This window comes from Andrena cerasifolii, chromosome 4, assembly GCF_050908995.1.
Source record: "Andrena cerasifolii isolate SP2316 chromosome 4, iyAndCera1_principal, whole genome shotgun sequence".
NCBI classification, from domain to species: domain Eukaryota; kingdom Metazoa; phylum Arthropoda; class Insecta; order Hymenoptera; family Andrenidae; genus Andrena; species Andrena cerasifolii.
Window position 1 is genome coordinate 14,286,915 of NC_135121.1, and position 12,897 is coordinate 14,299,811.

Sequence of the window (12,897 nt, forward strand, 5' to 3'; positions counted from 1 at the left end):
CTGCTAGTTTTTACTGTAACGTAGAGATATATATTTTTTAGAAATTCGCCTCGTATTTTGGGGACAGTGGAAACACGTGATTAGCCAAATACTTTTGAGCAACAGTGTACCTATAATTCACACGTTTCGTATCGTATTTATTATCGTCCCCTATATAAATGCCTCGTACAAGGCTGGGTTAAAAGGAAGTTCCCTTAAAAATCGCAGGTGAATATCCTCCGGCGCGTGGACGGGCGGCATCGGCAACAAGAGGAAGCAAAAAAGGCCGGAAGGCTGGATCACCTTCGTGGAATGTCTTCGAGCGCCAAGCGGCTGGTGCAGTCGCTTAGGGGCCGCAGCGGTGGCAATAGGGGTAGTGGCGGCGGTCGTGGGGATGCTGGTGGGGGGGAAGGTAGTGGGGGCGGTGGTGGTGGGGCCAGCACCAGCGCAACCAGATTGTGCCACTACGATAGCGGCCACGAGCTCGACGAGATCTCCGTGGTCGGTGGCACCATCCGGGGCAGCGAGGGCCTTCCCACCCCCACGACACCTTGCCACTGCGGGGGCCTCAAGTATGGTAGCGGGCAGACGCTCTACAGCATCGCTGGCCTGGTACCCCCTGCGCCTGCAGCACCTGGGCATGGAACGCAATCAGGTCAGTGGTGTCTTCAGACTGTTGAAATCCCCTTAAGGGGCTATACGTTATACCTATACTGCGTTCCATATAAGAGTGTACCAACGCCCCTACCGATTTGCGACCGATCTGCGCAGCTCCTACGGATCTGACAAACGTGATTGGTCGTAGCGCTTTCGCGATTGGTCGTAGCACTTTCCCTGCCGGTTTACTACCAATCAACAGTGTATCCCTGCGCGAAACGAGTATGCTCTAATGTGGAACGCAGGGTAGTCAGGCGGCCGAAAACAGGCGAATGTTTGTGATTTTTTTTTAAAACGCGGAAGCATATGTTTTCACAGAACTTCTTGCACTTAACAGAGCAACATTTAAAGAAAATTTGGTAATTTTTTCGTGGAAAAATATTTAAGTTTATAATAAAGTAATAACCGACATCCGAGAAGCCTTTTTAAAAATTTGGTTTTGCGGTGAGCGCTGCCATTCGGAACCAGATTATCTAAAATCAAAAAACAAAAAAAAATTGTAATATACTAATATTAATGCATCCTCTGATTAACGGAGGGAATTTCCCGAAATATTAATTTAAAACAAACTGGCGGCTATTTTTGCACGAAAAAAATCAGATTTAACTTAATCGATTTCCTAAACTTTTTGAGGGTTTAGAAGAGGGTTACGGTGATTTTAGTGTCGAGTGTTGTATGGTTATTTAGACTCGCAAGGAGAGGATTTTAGGTGTCCGCCTCCAATTGCTTTGGTTTTTGGATATGTTGTAGAGGACCGAAAAATAACAAGTACGTGTTTCTTTTATTTTGATCCGTTTGCATATTTAGGGGTGAAATAACCCCTCAATGTTCATTTAGTTTAAAGAATATTATAACATTGTGTTGAATAAAACTTGATATAAATTTAATTTGGGTCATAACTTGCTGTATGCATGATGTTCTTGTCGTCTCTCATTTTTGTACCTCTTCTTATGAACTTTGAGGGGTGGTTTTACCCCCTAAATATGCAAATGCGCCAAAGTAAAATACACGTACCTATTTGTTCTTTTACGCTCCTCTAAAATATATATCCGAAAACAAAAGCAATCGGAGGCGGACAACTAAAAACCTCTCCTTGTCAGTGATGATAGAGTGCTGCAGTCGAGGATTTTGTCTTTGTTTCATTTAATTATTGTTTCTGATCATGTTGTGAATTCCATTACGAATTCTTTGGGAGGCTTAATGAAGAGTGAGTGGTTTACTGCGATTTTGCATTGTAGATATACAGCATTTTTTATTTGTTTATTTAAACGAGGCTTCCCATTGTTTATGGAAACTATGTGATTATAGTATAAGAAAGGCTAGGGCGTTATAGAAGGTTATTCATTTCGTACTTGCCGTGGATAAAAGTCATATAGTTTTGCACGGCATTTAAACGCGACCGTATGATAAAGTGAAAAAATAATTTATGAATTATAGCGACAACTGTTGAGCAATTGGGTAATGCATTCGTAGATGTATACCCCGGCTTACTTTATGAGCTACGAGCCTAGCTCGTTATTTCCGTCGAAGGGGTTGGAAGAAACAGAAAGGGGCGAGAAGAAAATCTGAATTTTATGACTTGTGCCATTACCAGCGTAGTATATTCTTGTGTAGAATGAGAGCCATAAAGATTAGTCCTAAAAAATGAAATGTTAAGTACAGAAGTATTATGAACACAGGGGTACGCAGGGGGTAGTGATGTCGTTTCAAAGTTACTTAAATTTGATGAGTAGAAATGGCTACATAAGAAATTGTTGAGTTCGAATTTTCTCGTTTCTGGTGAAAATTAAAATTATTTAATATATAATTGTAATATAACATAATATAATATTACATTTAATAGTGTAATATAACAGAATATAATATTACATTTAATACAGTAATATAACAGAATATAATATTACATTTAATACAGTAATATAACAGAATATAATATTACATTTAATAAATTAATATAAAATAATATAATATTACGTTTAATAGAATACAACAATTTTTCACGATGGAAACGTGAATACAACAATATTCTTGTCAAAACAATTTTATTTACATAAGGTCAACTGGTGATTGTTGTATCAGTGCCGATAATTTAAACCTAAATCACTCTCATTTTACAAACAGAGTGAGAAAGGAGATAATTCATTTAAATTAAAAAGGCTGCAACTAATGAAATACCTTACAGTGACACCTCTTCAATCCCAATTTTCAATTTCAAGTATACGTATCTCTTAACTGTCTTCCTATCCTCCATAAATATCGATGGGTGCAGATGACAAAATATAATAGAATATCGAAGAAATGTCAAATATACATAGATTGCTAGTCGTATGAAAGAGCAACGTTTCTGAGTTACTGCTCCATGAGTTTCTAGAATTTCGTCTGCTTCTGCGTTTGTAGAAAGACATTCCTTGTTCAACGATCTCTGTGGAAAAAAATGAGCCATTGTGCCCTCGAATGGCATGCATGCCGCTCACGATTCTCTCTATACAGTAAAATGTGTAAGAATAAAAAGGTGGAGGTTTATTTGAATTCTCGGTCGCGTGGATTTTTGTTCCTTCGCAGTCAGACGAATAATTCACGGTACAGCCATCCTTATGAATGCCGCATTCTGAATACATGTAGTTGATCAATATCTTCACTTGCATATATTCTTTTTATTCTTCCCTGGAAAATAAGTATCATTTGAACAGGAACCGATTCTTTATTATTATTTTTCATAAATTTCTTCGAAGTTAAAATATCTGAAGCATCGTTCAAATTTGTAAAAATTCACAGAATGAACAGAAGGGTTGGAAAGACAAAGGGACGAGGTTTTTGTGTGCCTCTAGTATTCAAAGGATTTTAATTATACAGGTTGAGATATTAATGACGATTTTACTTTATTTTTTATCACTTGACAGTTTAGTCAGATGCAATTCTATTTCTTATTTGTTAGAGTTTAAACACTTTGATGGCCGCTATCACGAATGTGCGATTTCACGATTTTGATCTATTACTTTCGGTGAGCCGAAACACTCAATTTTATTTTACATTCATCACTGATTAAAATTATATTACACCATTCAAAGATTTCTGTTCTATTTATAAAACGCTGTTTTGATGGTCTTCAAAACCAATGAATGGTTGGGAAATTTGAAAAAGATCGATAGTGGGCGTCAGTTTGCCCTAAAAGTTGCGATCATCTAAGTGCTGAGACATGTAGATCGATATAAATTATCGATAGTAATATGATATTAAAAATAACTGTATAAGTATATTTCCAGATTTTCATACTCAGTTTCTTAAATATTCGAGTTGAGGATTTTTTCTAAATCGTATTAATATACTATTAACACATATTTCTTAATTTATATCATAAGGATATGTGTTTGAAAGAAAATGGAAAAAGGAGAAGTGAAATTAATCACATTCACATACACCGATGAAAGTGACAAAAGATTTCAGAAAGTGTTCGACTATAAATTTCAATAATTTTTAGAAGGAATCACGAATCAGTTGTTCCCGAGTGTTTCAGTAGTTCTCGTGTTAAACGACTGTCTGGCGACGTTGTGCAGCTCAGGAGCACAGACCACGCTAAATATTCTAAGAGCTCGCGCGCTTAGGTACACGTAGGCAAAAGCTATCCTGGCTGCGCCAACGTCCTGGAGCTTCATCGACCTGAAAGCAGCTCGATGCAATCCTCGCATTAAGGAGAAGATAGAGCAACTTTCGGCCAACTTGGCTCGGTTATTTGGCCAACCGAAGTTACCTACCTAGATGGCCTTTTTTTATAGTATTCTCGAGGTTTTTCGTCGCTTAACTAGCGTATGCAAGGTTTTCTTGTCTCGTGACTAATAACAAATGGAACTCTCTGGTTCCTACAACATGTGTAAACTTTTATTGGAAGGGCAAATACCGAATAAGAATTTACGCGAATAAATTTGTAATCGAATAAGAATTTATCCGAATGATTATTTAATCAATTACTAATCTATCCAGGTAACATAAATAAATTTTATTAGGATAACTATTTACTCGTTGCACAGTGGAAAATCAAATTACGATATTCTCATTATTATCCTTTCTAAATCTTCGCTCGGCCATCCTTGTATTATCAGCGCTACTGCATCTGCCAACGTTAAACAGTACCTAGCCATCAGTCGCGGCCATTCCACGTTTATGACTGTTTGGAAAGGAGGAGCTTTGTTCGCGTGGGTAGTTGCGAAAAAAATATGCAAAACCGAGGAAAAACTTAGCCAAGTAGAAACCGTGCAGGCCACTCTGAGAGGTTTAATTCTTGTCCTGGCTGCAGTTGCATCTGTTTGCGCCGCGGCATCCAGGCTGTCGCAGCCGTGGCTCGGTATCAGGGAAAAAAGAGGCATTCTGCGTTGCTGAACGTGCACGTATACATAATATAAGTGGTAATGTCCCCCGCGAGAATCCCGCTAACACCAATGATAAGGGAGCAGCACTTTTCTCGGCAATTTGCCTTCAGCTGCTATCCGCGAATTATTCGTTGTCGCAGCTATGACACTCTCTGCTGGCACCCCGGTAATAACGCCGCACATGCACATACTGGGTGATCTGAAAAGGAGGTTATAGGATTCAGCCGCACGCAGTGCTCGCAATAATGGACGGAAACTGTTCAGTCAACAGAAGTCTGTTAAGGGGGGAGCCTGGTGTAACTAAATGAAAATCGAGGCATTTTTCGGGAATTTTTTTTAAAGAAAGTATTTGATAGATGTTTCTGAAACTTTCAGGATATTGTATTAACAGGTTAAGGTATATAACAAAAAAAAATTATTAAAAAAGAGCGGCAAATAACAAAGTTATGCCCAGTCCGTTGGCGACGCAATTATTGCACTGCGGGCAACGTAGCGTCTTTTGGTTTCATCTGAAACCAAAAATCGAACAATTTTCTTTTAGTTTATGAGTGTACGCACAGAATGAAGTAATTTGAAACTTAAAAGATGCAAAATGAACAAATGGCGGCCTCTTGAATAAAAAGTTCACTGTTTCCAACGAAATTTTGCCTTAAATGTCTAAAAAAAAGTTATTTATTTAAACAATATCATTATACTAATAACTTAGTACTATGAAGAAAATGTTCACAAATATCCGTGCACAAGGCCAAGTCGATTGGTTGAATATTTTTGGAGTAATATTGCCCGCAAAGTGTGAAACTGTCGTTTCGAGAAAAACGCATTTAAAGTTTTGTGGTAGCCTGGCGCTCCGTAGCAAAACCGGCTATATCCGCTTTAATTTTTCGAATTTCGTTTTGCGGCTTTGGGAACATATTGTCGTGATGTTCAACTATTGATTTATGCAAAAAAAAAAAAATCGATTTCTTCGATCCGCTACACCAGGCTCCCCCCTTAAGGGGAGGTTCCGGTCTACCGTTGCATTCGGGAGAGTTCATAGAATAATTTGACGCAACGAGCAACCGAATAACTATTACCGTTTCGTTACACAAAAGATGTTCAAAGTTGAAAATTTGCAGTTTTCTTTCAAAATCGAATTTCTCAAAAACTGAGGTTAATGGCGATAAACGGTTTGCGGATGCGTTTCCAGCGCACGAAAACCTATAAGAAACGGCTATTGAATGTTACGAATCCAGATGGCTGTCGAACTGTGTAATTGAATTTTGCCTGTAGATGCGTAGAAGTTGCGATACGCAGTGATAGTCGCTTTGCTTATCGATATACTTGGTGCACAAACCTAATTCTTTGGATTCCCTTCTCCCCAATGCACATTCTTGTGAAGCTAGATTCCTACAGAGTGATCCAAAAAAAGAGGTCAAAGAATTCAAGTGCATATAGTGCTTGCGAAAATATATATATATTTTTCATAGCGAACTTTGCAAATCACTTCTACGGGAAATATACCCAATTCAATTTGTTTGTGGATAACAATTTTGCGGAAGTTACGATACAAACAAGTTCCGCCCTCGCGTACCGAAGTTCTGTCGTACTTCGAGCAATTACGACTTCGGTATGAGCCGCCTTGTATATTAATTACAAGGCAAGTATAATAATAACAAGGCGCTGCGGATTTACCAGATCTTCATCGTTGAATATCATCAAGCTTCGTTACTGTACATGCCCCCACTCCATTCGGCGATCGACGATATTTCTCAAGCGTAGCGCCGTTTTAAATCGCGACTCGGGGAATTCTGCGAAGCTTTCGCGAATTCAGGAACAGCACAATGGTGAAGTGCGAGGCTGGATATAGTGGAATCCGATAAAACTGGCGTCGTCATCTCGCAATTAGCAAGAACAAGTCGAGTAAGTCTGCCTTATAAACACCTTGAAATGGAGGCACCTCGAGCCTGGTCGCCCGGGCAAAGCCCCGACGCGATATTTCTGGACGGTAATTAAAGCGGGCCACGCTTCCGGGCATTGCTGGAAAGTTACGAAATAATTTGCAAATTCGCGGGCTGATGCTTCCGTCGCTCGGGCGGGGGACCGAGGACAACTTATCGTGACTTTCGCTTTGTTGTTTCGCGAGGCACACCTGCTCGCATGGCTTTACCACTGTTATCGTTATTAATGGTCCACCCGATGGATAAACTGTTGGTAATGATGTTGAAATTTTAAAGGCTGCTTACAGCTAATTTTTAAGTGTGGGAAGTTTTCGACAGGTACGTGATCAGACTTTAGAAACGTATTTTGTTTATTTCGAGGTTGAAATTTATTTACCTATACATGGGACCAGAAGATTCATCTCTCTATGATGTGTAGGTTTGAATGGTGACATTAAAAGATATTTAAGTTCCTGCATGTAACCTAAATACTAACAAATATTTAGACACTTCAATCGAATTTAAATAAAAAATTATTAAATGTCGTAATAATCATTTTTAATAGTAATCTCCTAATGTCTATATCTTCGATATTTTTGCGAATTTCGGTCCCTAATTTTCAGAAAACATTCGTGACATATCAAACACTGAAAATATGAGAGAATTTTTTTTTTATCTTTTTGGCATATCTCGGTTAATGCCTCCCACCTTAACTGTTTAAACATAAGTTTAAACATAGAGTAGTCCTCCAAAATAAAAAATTACAATTTTTTTATGTCGCTTTCATAAATAAAATGTGTTCGAGAACGATTCAGACTTTCAAAAATTAAAAAATTACATTTTTTTTTTAGTTTTTCGGACCTTGTTCGAACCTAAACCTCATTTTAAAATAATAATATAAACGATTGATAAACGAACCCCCCAACAAATTAATAATTCGTATATCTAGATACGGTGATAGTAAAACTAGTCAGTCGAGATCATCATTTGGATAAAAACATGAGGTCGAGGTTATGGATAATTTGATAGAACTATGCTTCGCCATTAGAGGGTTTTAAAAATATATTTTTTATTTTGCATAACGCGTATGTTGCATATTTCTCGCACATACAGAACGTGCTTACAAATTAGCTCGAGTATAGTAGCGACCACGACATAGCGAGCTCGTAATTACTTTAATACATACATTTACTTACACAAACTTTCACAGTCGTGTAATTATTATTTCCGTAAAAAAACAAGATAATCATTGGAATGGCGACGAGGCGCCCGGTATTCGCAGTGGCTGACCTGCACTACTCGCGACGACGAAATCAGAGAACGGGCGCTTGGAGTCGCTTCAAAGACATCGACGCGAACTTATAGGTTCAGTGGAAAGTCTCGAGGCGATAAACGAGCCTGGAAAACTTCAGTCGATCGTAATTCCGTCTCCCTTTTGCAGGACAGCACTGCCATCGCCCCATTAGAGAAATTAATTTCCAAGAGCGTCGCTCCGATATCCGATAGAGATTGCCAGAGCGTCGGAACATCTGTCGCAAAGACTTCGAACCATCTTTGGGGATCGCGTGTCTTGTTCGCGTGCAAATTTACGCGCGCGTACCGCTGTGAGCAGCTTTTGGTATAGCGTTTCTTTTCGCGGTTCACGGGCAACTCGCTTCGCGTCTGCGCGGTAGGTACTTCTCTCCACGAGAAATTATGGGGTGTTTGTCACCACTTTGCGGGTTTCTCGTTTGCTTGAACAAAAAAGAAATACAAGGTTCTGATGGAATTAAAATATTTATTTATTTATTTATTAATTTAACGGGACGTACCCTTTAGATACAAAGAAGCATATAACTAAGAGAAAGCAAAAATAATAGTAATCGCAAAGGTAAAGATAACAATAACACTGTGGTATTCTACGCTCTAGCTCAGAAATAAACTTGCGCCTTGAGTCGTTGAGGCGACCCATTAAAAAGGTCTAAACAAGAGAAGAAAGAGTTCGCCGTTTCGCAGCATCTATGAATGGGATCACGCGCACCGTAATGAGACTTGGGGCAACCTATCCGAAAATGTAACTTACGACGTATGTTACGCGGCATCGCCCACAAATTGATAGACCCCAATAAATCCTTACAATCGATTCGGCAATTTAAGATATATAGAAAACAGATATCAGCTAACTTAAAATGATCACAAATATATAAAACTAGCGGAAATTCGTCGTTATATTACTACTTAGTTTCATGTTTGCTTAAAAAATACAACTCTGCCTATGCTGTGATAATCAATTCGCTGTTGAACGACTCGTATAAACCAGAAATAATTTTTCAACTCTAAAAATTACGATTTACTAATAAATGCTGATATAGAACAGTTCACCATTGCCAGTCGCAGTCAAGTAGCTCGCGTCGCACAACTTCAAGCACCTCCGCGATTTCGCCGAATCCGAATTGGACAAGTAGCTGGTGGCCGAGCCATGAAAATCGACTTTTCATCTACTTTCTCCCCCGTCGATACGCCGAACAGTGGAACGCACTTCCAGGCGAGAAGCCACGTCTGCTCGTAAATTGAACACAAAACGGGCAGGCTAACAACCGTGAGTTAGCTATCGTGTAATCGAGGCCGGGGACCTGTTAATGATCTTGTTGCCGAATCGCCGGCCTGTCATTACTATTAACGATACATTCGGGATGAGAAATCGCCGACGTTAATGCGATTTCGTGACAAGCGCGCATCGATCCCGCGCGGTTGATATGCGCGTATCCAGGCTTGATTAAAGCAATCGGCCAACGAAAACGGCTGCATTTGAATTGGTAATCGGATCATCGAATTCCGCTTCGTTACCGACTATTTTCTTGACGATTCTTTCCACGCGCCCCGTTACGGCTCGACCACTGGCTAATTGATCGACTTCTGCTCCGCTCGTGCCAACTCTTCTGCCGGTTAACAGATATCGCGGGGGCCTTGGAATACTGAAATTGGGTAAACACGCCCTCACCGATTAATTGTTATTATATATGGCTGAATTATTTTTTTTTACAATTTACTGAAATTTACTTACCAAATAAAAGCTGTGTAGTCTTTTTGTGCGTCATCCCTAAAGAGGATGGAGGATTTTTTGTGAAGCTGTCACGTGCATAACAAATAAGTGAGAAATAAAATATCTGACAATTAATAAAATCAGTGGCCTCCCTTGTTTTGATAATAATAGAAGTGGAAATTTCTTATTTTGTTTCAGTGTTCTGCCCTGTTAAAACTTGAGAAAATATTAAACTAATGTAAAACGATTATTATTTTATTGCTTATTTTTTTCTGGTACTTAATTATTGTATAAGCTTCATGTTATGAAGAATGCAGAAAAATTCGTTGAACCTTGTTTCTTTACTGGTGGACTGAAGTATTCAAATTATATTTTCTCGATAAAGCTGTTTTGTGACATTCCTTGCCCCCCCCCCTTAGCCTTCATTTAATTTACTCCTTAATATGTTATCAACATTCGCCACAATGACGTTAAAATCACCACACATTTGGCGTACCTTTTAATTAATCCTGTGACGTCCACTGGTATTTTTAGTTCACGCCAGATCTGCAACTGGCGTTTATTGCTAAAAAATTTATTGATAGGAATTTTCGAAATTCGTCAGCGTTTCGTTTAAACAGATTGGATAAAATTCGTCGTTCCGACTGAACTTTCTCTGCACATTTATTCCCACGATACTTTTATCGCCTGCGCTGCAGCGCTTCGTTGGCCAAAATCTGTTGCGCGAATACTTGTTGGATCAATTTACGTGTCGATACACGATGGTCCGTCGGTTCGTAAAATTTATAAATTGTCGAAATTCCAGGGCGTGATTGTTATCGTTCGCTCGTTTGTGCGCCGCAAATATTTGCATTCAGACGAATTTCTCGGAATACTTGGACTTTGACGCAGTTCGATGGGAACAGACCTATTGAATTTCGCTCGTTCAAGGATTTAATGGCAACTAGTTTGCAATAGTATTTAGTGAAATAGTTGAAATACCTATTCCACGATCATGCGGAATAACTAAAGTTTCGGAAAGTGGCTTTAGCTGTAATTTAAAGGGAAAAAATGTTCACTGCATTTCGTGTTCTATCACAAATAGACAGAGTTTAATATTTACATTTCAAAATTTGAGAGATTTGTTGCAAACTCTATTTAAATTTGAGTATGTCTGTTGATATACTTTTAAATAATTCTCTGCAGGTGTCACGTGCTTTTGTGCTGGTTGACAATATTGTTGATAATTTAGTTGTTCTACCTTCAAATGTTCTCCACTTTTTAGCATCGACTTGATTTTGACGAGGATGAAAAATCTGGTAAGGACTAATCAGGAAAATATGGTGGGTGGTGTATTTCTGAAATCCTATATTTTAAATAATGAAGTTGGAATTTCGACCGTAAATTTTTTTTTTTAAAAAAATTAAAACATGATTTCGGCGCACAGTTTCGGTCAATTAAAAGAATAAAAGCTAATTTGCAAATATAAGAAGTATCATCTTCCGACGTTTCGGTCAATATTTAGACCTTTATCAAGGAAAGTTTGAATAACTAAATACAGCGTATGCTAATATGTAACATGCTTGATAGAAGCGTGCGACGTACGATTCTTATATTTGCAAATTAGCTTTTATTCTTTTAATTGGCCGAAATTTTAATTTTTTAAAAAAAAATCCTATATTTTGTCGAAAACTTACCATCCTCGCAATTAAGGCGCACAGTTTCAAATATTAAATAAATCACAAAAATAAAATAATGTTAAAAAACATTTTTCCATTTTATGCAAGAAGAATCTAAGAGGTACATAAAAAATTAATTTCACTGATTAATTTATTACATAATTCCAATTGTAATGATGCAACTACAATGGAGATATATCAAATTTTTGAAATTACAACTTCACTATATATATAAAAAAATATCTAACTTCGTAATATTTATACTTTTCTTGAAACTGACTTTTGGTACTGAGGCCCCTCTTGCATCCAACAGTACAATTTGGCATCGTCACTGTAGAAACCTTTTCGCAGAAACATTTTTCCCTAGCCTTTCAAATTCAAGCATCGCGCGTCATAAAACCTATCGCGGTGGAGAACACGCGAGGGGATCATTTGTCCATCATTGCTTGAGATTCAAGACCAGCTTTCGATTTTCCACGACGTAAATAGCAACTTCATCTCTCTCTCTCTCTCTCTCTCGGCCTCTGCTACCCTCCCTGCCGTTCTAAAATAGCTTTCTCACTGCGGTGCTATTGATATCGCGTTAGTGTTATGTGGATGGAAGGGGATCAATACTTTGGTACTCTCAATGCCTTTGGAGGCTGAACACGACCGTGAGGATTCCTTTATAATAACCACGGAACCTTTGACGAAGGACCTCGTGTCATCAGGCTCGGCTTCCTTCGCCCCCACGTCCTCGAAATCGTATCAACTTCCTAGAGGTCTGACGGTATTTGCAATTGAGGCAATTAGAAGGGACGCGCGCTCCCGACTAGCATCCAGCAATGTTGGGGTCACTTCAGCCCTGCGACTCGAGCGCTGATGTCGTGACATCAAATTAGCCGTCGAAATTAGCCCCCGTGCATTTCGTACACTGCGAATTGTCCTCTTTTACGGTCACTGTTTACTCACTTGTGCGTGGAATGTGTCTGGTATACGCGCATGGGGTTGCTTCGTAACATACAGCGCAGCTGAAATGATTCCGTTACTAGACGATAAAATATTAGGGAACGTGGAATAAAATTTCTCCCCAGGTTTCCTTTTCAAGAAAATCGATTTTTGTATGGTTGAATCTTTCCATTACCATAACTTCCTGCTTATTTATCTTTATGCATTTATTTACCAAGATCTCCTACTTTAAGCTGAATAAATTTTAGTCTGCTCGCTTTTCTTTTTGTAACTGTAAGCGCGAAGAAAATATTCACGTGTGCACTTTTGAATATTCTAACTTGCATCGCCCACAGCATTTCCATACGTGCTCA

General features: G+C 38.8%; 1 protein-coding gene across 1 annotated transcript in view; it reads left to right on the plus strand.

Moving 5' to 3' along the window:
- The window catches only part of LOC143367581 (uncharacterized), a 257,197-nt gene that overhangs the window by 60,015 nt on the left and 184,285 nt on the right, over positions 1–12,897 (plus strand). The window contains exon 3 of the mRNA XM_076809538.1: positions 208–634. Coding sequence (XP_076665653.1) covers positions 292–634 — 343 coding nt within the window. The 5' untranslated portion in view covers positions 208–291. The remainder of the gene's footprint in view (positions 1–207; positions 635–12,897) is intronic.